This window comes from Uloborus diversus, chromosome 6, assembly GCF_026930045.1.
Source record: "Uloborus diversus isolate 005 chromosome 6, Udiv.v.3.1, whole genome shotgun sequence".
Classification (NCBI taxonomy): Eukaryota; Metazoa; Arthropoda; class Arachnida; order Araneae; family Uloboridae; genus Uloborus; species Uloborus diversus.
In genome coordinates this window covers 167,589,379-167,599,193 of record NC_072736.1, presented here as the reverse complement: position 1 = coordinate 167,599,193, position 9,815 = coordinate 167,589,379, and the positions used below count along the sequence as shown (strand labels likewise).

The 9,815-nt window shown below is 34.5% G+C and overlaps 1 protein-coding gene and 1 long non-coding RNA gene across 2 annotated transcripts; one reads left to right on the top strand and one right to left on the bottom strand.

Annotated features, from left to right (window-relative positions):
* The first annotated feature begins 635 nt into the window (after window positions 1-635).
* Window positions 636-7,764, top strand: LOC129224065 (uncharacterized). The gene is made up of 2 exons (XR_008580673.1): window positions 636-990; window positions 7,657-7,764. It is a non-coding gene; the product is annotated as an uncharacterized LOC129224065 (long non-coding RNA).
* A 44-nt stretch (window positions 7,765-7,808) lies between these two features.
* On the bottom strand, window positions 7,809-8,618 carry LOC129224064 (ribosome biogenesis protein NSA2 homolog). Its single transcript, XM_054858465.1, has one exon. The coding sequence runs from the start codon at window positions 8,610-8,612 to the stop codon at window positions 7,830-7,832; it is 783 nt and encodes a 260-aa protein (XP_054714440.1). The 5' UTR covers window positions 8,613-8,618; the 3' UTR covers window positions 7,809-7,829.
* Between the last annotated feature and the right edge of the window lie 1,197 nt (window positions 8,619-9,815).

Here is a 9,815-nt window from a genome sequence, read left to right as displayed (position 1 = left end):
AACACAGAAAAGTGGAGGGGGAAGCCCCATTTTTGAGCAATCACGATTGCTTATTGTTCTCATTTGGCCGTTTTTGATGTTCCGTGCCTTTTTCAGCTTGGACCAGGGGCCCCTGCCAGCAGGGTCCTGTCGCAACTCGTGATTGCGAAAAACATAATTTGAATTCAAAATTTCAGAATTCAAGTTAATTTTTTTAAAGCTATGGCTTATCCTCCCCCCCCCCCCCCCCGTTTGAGCCGTCTAAATTTCTCGAACGTTATCGTTATAGTCTATTGGGAAATAATGAGTTTTTTTAAGTTCTTACACGGGAGCTCGGGGTATGTTCGAATGGTTAGTTACCGGTTACTCTATTCGAACACGCACATGAAATCAACCGTCGATTCGCTTGCGTTCGACCAAACTCACCGGTCGCCCGGTGAGTAACCGGTACGAACCGCAGCGTTCTATCATCAATCGGTTACCATTTTAAGCTGTTGATTGAAACACGTGATCAGTAGCTGTCACGTGATTGGTATAACCGGTAGCGACCGGTTGAGCTCGTCGAACGCAAGCCTAGCTTAACCAGTAACTTTATTCGAACACAACCGTTAACTGTAAACCGTACAAAATTTGTCAACAATGGTTCTGTTGTCAACAAAAATTTGAAACACGTTCGTAGAGAAGAAAGATGGATGAAAAATAAAATTTCTCTTCTTTGTTTATACAATTTTTGAAGTTGGTTGTATGTTCAGTATTGTATTCAACTTGCTTCTACGATGATTATTATTTTTGTTTATTTGTTGTGAGTTTCTTAAAACAAATTTGATATGGAAACGATACGATTGACATTGGTTAGATCTGGTTCAGAAGAAGTAACAATTAAAGAACAAGTCAATATTGAAGAAGGGAACAATTACCATTCTGACTTAAGCAAATCTCTTCGAAAAGCTCAAAGTGACTTTAACACTGCTCTTACAGAAATTATAGATCAAGAAAAGAAGAGGCAGGAAGGTACATAGTTAACAATTTATTGTCATTGCAGTTGAGTGTAGCTCTTAAATGACAGAAATAATTTCATACTTTTAAAATATTTTGATATGTTTTTGTTTCCAAAAATTTTTCTTCACTAGGGTGAGGTTTAGGAAGTGGAAAAAGTCAGCAAAAGACAAAATGATTGTGAAAAATTTAAATGTATTTAACTAGGGAAAAAAATTATAAAATAAAAAAGACATCAAATGTTAAGTAGATGGCTTCATTATTAATGTTTGAAGTGTTACTTTTGGGTACTTTGGGTGTTTATTCACAATTGGCAACCAAGTATATTTGTTTGACGATTTATCCTGTTTCTTGATTAGGCCAAAGGTGGATCCATCTTTTGGTTAATGTTCAGGCACAAATAAAGAATCTGGGGCCCATTCTTTGAAATTTTCGTCCCATCAAAACTGCTTTTAGGCTTCCCATGGCATGGCATTGCCCCCCCCCCCTCCTCATATCTAATCTGGCTTGAATGAAACATATATTATTTATTACCACTTACTTCTTTAATGAGTAATCAGTTTGAACAAAAAACAAATTAAATTATTATTTGTTCCTTGTATGATTATGGGACTAGCAGTGTCGATGCAATTAAGATTTTTATGGACTAATACATTGCTGCTGTCCAAGGGTGATCACCCCCCTCCCCTCCCCTAAGGGGTCTAAGGACCCTTATAACCTTCAAAATTTTCGACTTTCTGGAAAAAATATATGTTATGCATATTTTAATTCTGAACAATTTGATACCTTATTTATTACCATACGCCAAAAACTTTTCAAGTTATTGTAAAAATGCGTAAACTTTCCCCATAGAGATTTATGTTAACAGCAGCTGTTTCAGCCTCTTTTTCTCAGGTACCGATTTCTTCGGTTTTCTCGTTTTGCGCGCATGATATCTCAAAAAGTTTCTTAAATATTTCCGTGAAACTTTTTATACATGTTTGTCTGGTTTATATTTATGACCTGAACCTAAATTTGTTTAATTTTTTTAAAATTATTTATTTATTTTTTGAAATTTTACAAGTCATAGTCAAAAATTTCCAAAATTTTGGGCAAAAAAAATATATATTTTAATTTTACCTTTCATTTTTAGTTAAAATTTAGGTTCAGATCATAAATATATACCAGACAAACATGTGTAAAAAGTTTTACGGAAATATATAAGAAACTTTCTGAGATATCATGCGCGCAAAAAGAGAAGACCCAAGAAACCCGTACCTGAGAAAAAGAGGCTTAAACAGCTGCTATTAACATAAATCTCTATGGGGAAAGTTTACGCATTTTTACGATAACTTGAAAAGTTTTTGGCGTATGGTAAAAAATAAGGTATCAAATTATGCATAACATATATTTTTTCTAGGAAGTCGAAAATTTTGAAGGTTAAGGGTCCTTAGACGCGAGACATGCGGAATCTTCAAGGCTGAACACCTTTTTTTATTTATTTATAATTTTTTTAAAATTTATTTTATCGTTTTACTTTTTGATGCAACTTCTTTATTTATTTATTTATTTATTTTACGCTCACAAACCTGTGCGAGTTCACTTTTCTTTTCTTTAAACTCGTAAACGTGTTTAACGTCTTTTTTTTTTTTCTCTGCACCTTTTTTTTTGCACCCTTTAGAGGCTAAGTTTGGCGCCCTCTTGCGGGACCCAGTCCGCCTGCTCAGGGGCATAAGCCTGAGGGTGGAACTAGAAAGCATTGCCCTACCCATTGTGACTGATTGTCGTACCTTTAAAATTACAGGAAGAAAAAAAGAGGGAAATTTTAGAGGAAGGTCTCAAATGTCTCTCTTCTATATCACTGACAAAGATCCTCTGAAATTTTGCTTTAGGAACTTTAATTTCTTGAATAAAGTATGGCCCACAATCAAATTTTTAGGACTTCCAAAACAAATGGAAAAGTTCTTAACTCCATCTGTTTCTCTAACAGCATCAGATATAACCTACAATCGAGATTTAATGTCGAAAAATTTCCTGGGGAAAAAATTCCAAACCTCGCCTCTTTCTAACATCAGTAAAGGTGGTCTGATTTTGTTATTAAAACTTCAGTTTTGAAAAATTTAAAAGAAAATTTTCAAATCTCATTCAAAATGGCCTACAATGGTGTTTTCAGGACTGCAATGCCATTGAACTTTTTACGGAGGGTTTATTACAGAGTTTGACTTAACTTTGGGAGGATCTCAGTCAGGGTAGTAGCTGTACATCGATACGAGGTAGGACGGATGCTTGACTTGCATGGCAGGGCACTGCAAAAAAATTTTTATTTGGATAAAATTTACACATCTTGTTCCTGTTCCAGGGCACTCAAAAGGTTAAAAAATTGATTATGACTACCCCTCGTTTCTTTCAAAACTTTCAGGTCTGAGCTATTTCAACCGCTATTCTGAGTTATATCCCCCCCCCCCCCTTTTTCGGCACTTTTAAAAATCCTTGGAAGATGTGTATTTTAGTAATTTTTTTGTACAATGAACACTGGCCGATAAGCAATTGTGATTAAAAATCACGGTACATCTAGGACAAAAAGGAAATTCCGTGTCCCATACGAAAAAGGATTCAACTCCCCAGCAGAAAAACAACACAATTTAAAAATTTGGTACATCTAGGACAAAAAGGAAATCCTGCACCCTCTACAATTAAAAAAAATACCCCTCCCCTCCTGTCTGTCAAATAATAATTAATCATATTTTTTTACTAAAATGCGTGAACACCCTTTGAAAACCTAAATGCAATCCTTTGAAATCTAAAATATTTTGCGAAATAAACAAATTATTCGCAACTACATTGTTTATCGCCAAATTCGCCAAGCGACTTTCAATTTAAAAAGAAAAATCTTTCACATAATGAACTTAACAAAAATGACAACAGCGCAATAACCAAAGCAAGAATTCACCAATTCTACTATTCGAACGCAAACGTATACCAAAGATGACGTCACTACAGAAAAAAAAAAAAATTAGCCTTAAAAATTGGCTCAATTAGAATCGCTTATATCTCCTGTTCTAATTAAGTGAGAGAGATGAATTAAACATCTTCTTGTTCGGAAAGGAAAGCTCTTCCCAACTACATATAATGTTAGGGGGTGGGGGGGATTTTTTACCCTCTAATGAGGCAAAAAATGTGAAATTTCAGCTTAGTTAATTATAAAAAATAATTAGAAATTTAGAATTTGGGCTTCAAGGTACAGACCCCCGGGGTACGTTCGAATTTTTGCCAAGTTTCAGGGCTGTACTGCCGTGTGCAGGTAAAGGGCAGTAACTGCAAATTTTTCATTTTTAATTTTTTTGCATTTTCGTCATCTATTGTACTTTATCTTTATTGTACACGCTCGCGTATTTGGTTTCCGCTGAAAAAAAGGTACGAAACAGACGTCTAATTTCAACTTTCCCCTATTGTTAGTATTGAATCCAAAACACGTTTCTTCAAATATCTCGAAAGCTCATTTCTGCAGATACTGCCGTTTACCTGCACACGGCAATGTAGGTGCTATGGGGTCTTCTGGCCATCAGGTTCAAACAAACAAAGAAAGAAACACTGTCACCTTTATATATATTTAAGTGATTTCATCACTTAAGGATGTTCATATTTGTTCACCTCTGTAATTTATCATCTAATATATATATGAACGTCAAATTCCTTTCAGAAAACTTTTTTTATCGTGAAATAACCAGAGAACCGTGAAGAACCCTGAAAGGGTGAAGTGAAAATTACTGTGGAGAGGGCTTAACAGTGTTCGGAATTTTTTTTCTTTAAATCAAAAAAGTCGGATTTTTTAAATATTTTATTTAAATCTTCAAAAAATTGTTGTTATTAATACTTAAAATTTATAAACATAATATATTTCATACAATAGATGAATCCATTCAGCTTACTTTTAAAACTAAGATAAGTTCTTTACCTATTTAAAGTTCTTTTCTATATTAGTGATTGTGTATAAGAAAAACTGCAAATTTTTCTTTGGTTCTGTACTGGAGAGGAAATATGTTTCACACACAGAAAGAGAGATCGATGTAAGTTTTGCCCCATTGAATTTAAGATTGCAGTGTAGTTAAATTTAGGGCAACATATTCTAAAAATGCAAAATTAATTTATAAAAATAAATTGAACTGATTTTAGTTAATGATTTTGTTAAAAAAAATCACTTGATTTGAATTAAGCTGATTGAAATCAACAAGCCCTGGGGCTTCGCTTATGTATGGAGGGAACCCTAATTTATGTTGATGAGAGAAAAAGTACTAATATTATTCAACTATTTCTAATATTATGACATTGTAAAACTTTGCAACTGATTTCAATTATTATTTGATAAGTTTTTAGCAATATTTTTTTTTCTCTTAGTAAAATACACAAAAAATTAAGCTGAAGTATCTCATTCACACTTTAGAGAAAGCTCGATATTTTGAAAGAGAAAATTTAGTTTAAGGATGCTTAGAGATTATACATTGTACTCCATACGTAAACCAAACAGGAAAATGTTGAGGGAAAAAAGCTCAAACTTTTCATGTCGTAAAGCCTTAAAGCTAAGCTAAAAAGAAATAAGCTATAAGAAATAGGAAATATTTGTCTTACAATGAAAAATCCTTTTCTAAAAAATGAATCTCCTACGCTCCAAACATAGGCAACCTGAAAAAAAGTGGTGAATAACCTTTTTACCCGTGTGCCTCAACTCACACTAATAGGAATCTCTGGGGCAAGAACAAATGTAAAATTTGAAATACACCGCCAGCTCAGTCATTTCCAGCCGAGGACTGCAGTTTCGTGCTTATTAGCACTCATCAGCCCGGCATAGGAAAGTGACCGAGCTGGAGATGGAGAACCTCTTAAGGAAGCCAAGAGTGCCAAACAAACTGGTAGCTAATATAGAATTAGCGCAGACCAGACGAGTGACCGAAGCAGTGGTTCGGTTCAACTCGAGGAATGAAGGCAAGGCATGGTATATTCAGTAAATTACCGGCCCAATAGCCAGGGCTAAGGCAGAAATACTTGAAATACACCGCCAGCTTTGAAATACACTTTCCTATGCCGGGCTGATGAGTGCTAATAAGCACGAAACTGCAGTCCTCGGCTGGAAATGACTGAGCTGGCGGTGTATTTCAAGTACTTCTGCTTTAGCCCTGGCTAGTGGGCGGTAATTTACTGAATAAATGTAAAATTTGTTTAATTATTTAAATTTTTCTAGGTAGCATGGGAAAACAAAAGAAAGAAAAGACAATTACAAACCAAAACTTGCTTAACGTCTACTAAACCGAAAAGGTCTTGTTATCATTCGGGGGGGGGGGGGGGATAAAAGGCTTCAAGGACCACATTTGGCCACTGCTCAAAAAAAAAAAAGAAAAAAGAATGAAACTGTTCAAAAGTGCAATTTAGTATTATGGAGTGATCACAAATTGCTTTGTTTTCACTTGACCGTTGGTCCTTTGATTTTATTTTTCTATGCTTAGAATGGAAGCAGCCATATGCCTTGGAAACAAGTTATTTATAAACAACCTTCTTGACTTCACACGTAAACAAGTATCCAGCATCCAGCCGCTGGCTTTTGTTTGAATTTTGAAGTCTTGGAATTTTCAAATTATAGTTGCGATAAAAGCCATTAATAGAAACTAGAAACCTATCTAATACTGTCTTAGCACAATTTGTGATTACAAGAAACATAATTTGAATTCAAGATCTCAAAATTCATACTTTATTTCTAAAAAATTATTTAATATTTTATCTGACTTAATGCGTGTGTAAGAGTTGTATAACATTTTCCTGTTTGCTATATTATTTTTCGAAGGCTTTCCTACATTCAAATTATTATTCAGTGCTTCATCTCAACTTTCTGCAGCAATGCTTTTATTAAAATGTATAGCGGTGAAGAAAATCATTGAGATGAAAGATCTGATGCCATTTTTTTCTCTCGAATATGAACAGGTAAAATTCTTGTTTCTGTTTTGAGGCTTTTCCTGTAATCAGGGGATTTAAAATGTTTACTTTTTTGGGTTTTCCCGCAATCTGCTGCAAAATTTCACTGACTTTCTTTTTGGTTCAAACCTGAGTGTTGCACTTGCGTCACTTGACATAACTTTTATTTTCGAGGTGGACCGTGCAAAGCCGGGCGACGCAGCTAGTATTAGATATAAATGATGAAAGAAACCTTACTTTTAAGTCTACATATTGTAATTATAATGCATTTACTATTTGGAAGACAATAGTTTGTGCTAATTGAAAATATCGGATATTTTCGAAAATATCATATTTTCAAACCCTGGTATTAGGATTGGCAACGTGTGAAATCCAGGTTTTCTGGAAGGGGTTTTGATCGTCAAATCCATTCCTCTGGCTGGGCCAGCTTCCAAGAATTCTTTAATAAAGGAATAAACAATTCAATTAACTAAAATCTAGAAAAAGTTCCCTCCTTTTTATTGGACATTTTTTTTTACTTTCTTTATTGCATATCTTTGAAATGTAGACAAGTCATTGCAAAAAAAAAAAAAAATAGTAATCAGTAAACTTTAAAACTAATCAGTAGTACTGGAATAATTTACTGTTCTGCCATATCTGAAAGGATTTACAAGTAAATAGAAATTACAGCATCAAAAAAGTGCTAAATAAATAATGCATAAATTATTTGAATTTATAACTTTTTTAAAATATTTTTTACAGGTGAAGAGATCACAAAGAAAGCTAAGAAGATGAAGAAATGTTAATTTTACCTATTTGTTAATGTCATCCAGCTATGAAGTTATGTTAGAATAAATTTCTTTTACTCAATGTGTTTTCTTAAATATTATCAACACATAAAAAATAAGCATTGATTACAAATATGTTTATTTGCTTCAAACCAACAAAACAGCATTAATACAACCATCATTTTCCGGATTATTGGTCACTTGGGCGTATTTTCCCCAAACAACTTTTCCACCTTGAGTAACAAGTCCAAGTTCACTTATATTTACTTCAATGACAGTTCCTTTTGTAATAACACCGAGGTTGGTAAATAAAGCAGAATTTGGATTCTTTTTAACTCCTATGATAGGTAAATAAAATGTTGCTTTTAATTCTGGATGCGTAACATGAGCTTTATTAAATCTCAAACCCATCGGTCGAATAAATCTTTCAAATTTTGGGGGTTTTCGAGTAAATCCCTCACCCACATAGCAGACTTTGGTGACCATTCTCTTCCATGCTTTCTTCTTACGTTTGCCAGTTTTAATAACTTTGAATGTTTCAGCTTCACTTACTCCTCTAACTTTAGGCAACGGCACAGCCCATTTTCCAGCCTTTTCCTTACGTTTCTGTTTGATGGTGTTAGAAAGAATTTTTGCACGTAATTGCCCTTCACGATCTAACAAATATGCAGGTAATGCTCCTTCAGGAACTTTATCAGGATCTCTCTTCTTGGTACCTTTTTCTTCATGCATGCGCAGAGTTTTCTTCATTTGTACCTTTTCAGCAAATCGTTGCTTGTTGTACATTTTAGCCTTTAAGCCTCTCAATTTTTTAGCCTTTTGCGCCAATTCATGGGGCAGACGGCCTTCCTTCTTCCGCTTTTTCTCATGGTAATCAAATCGATATCCATATCTTTTCCGATGAAGTTCAATATGCTCATTTTGAGGCATATTGGAAACGCTAAAAGGAAAAAAAAACACCTACAGTTAGATTTGCAGTAATATTTTCTTTTTATGATCAAATTATTGCTTTAATAAGTACAATGATGGTCAGTTAATTTTATACCTTAAAACTAGTTACATACAATCAATTCCCGATAACTCAAATCTAAAGGGATCAACGAAAAACTTTGACTTACTGCTAGTTTCGGTTTTTGACATTTTAATATTAAAAAGCATTGAATATTTTAATATGTAGGGGAGAGGAGGGAGGAATGGGACAGTGGGAGGAGTGGGACAGCTAAAATTATGGCAAAATAAATCACTTTATTTTATTGTCAGTTTGACCACTAGAGGGCCTGTTTATAATTTCTTTTTGTTTCATACTTGCAGTTTATCCAGCAGGAAGTTTCAGTTAATAGTTGGAAAAAGTTAAATTTCTCACCTCCAAAGAAAGTTTCTAATCCATTTTTAGTTTTATTTCTTTATTTATGTAATTTGTAAAACTAACATAATATATTATCATTGTAATTTTAAGTACATAATGTATGCTTATCTGCAACTTAATTAAGCCTAAAGCCAGCATGGTTTACGTGACAAGTTATTTTATAGAAGCAATGTGTAGAGGGAGGAATGGGACACTCCGAAGAAGGAGGAATGGAATATGCCCCATAAATATGTCCCTTCTGTAAAGGGGCTGTTCAAATATTACGTGGAGAGCATTTATGATACTGAAAGCTACAATGCAAAATTTATGAGAAAGGACATGAAAGGAAATTTTAATTTTCCTCAGCAGGATGACCGTATACTCGATTGCAAGCTTTCTTGGCTATGGAGAAATGAGCTGCGGCCAAGTGAAGGAAATAGTTCCTTGCGCTTTGCCAGATAATCGGGGGGAAATTACGCACTTTGCTTTAGAAATCGGATTAGTTAGTTAAACCGACGCAAAAGGGACATTTTTTTGTCATAATTTCTGTGAATCGTTAAATATTTTCAATTTTAAGAGCGGTGCAGCGCGGATCCATACATTCATTTGCAACTGAACGAACCAGCCAATCAGAGCTCACAAACAGTTGGCGATCTCCGGATATTCTGCGTTTGGCGCGATTTTGCTCAAGTGCTCCACTCTCGTTGAAGTATGCCAAAGCGGATTAATTCGCCAAGCAGGCAACTGCGAGTGCGGTGTCTTATCGGAGATCCTCCTTACAAACCTAC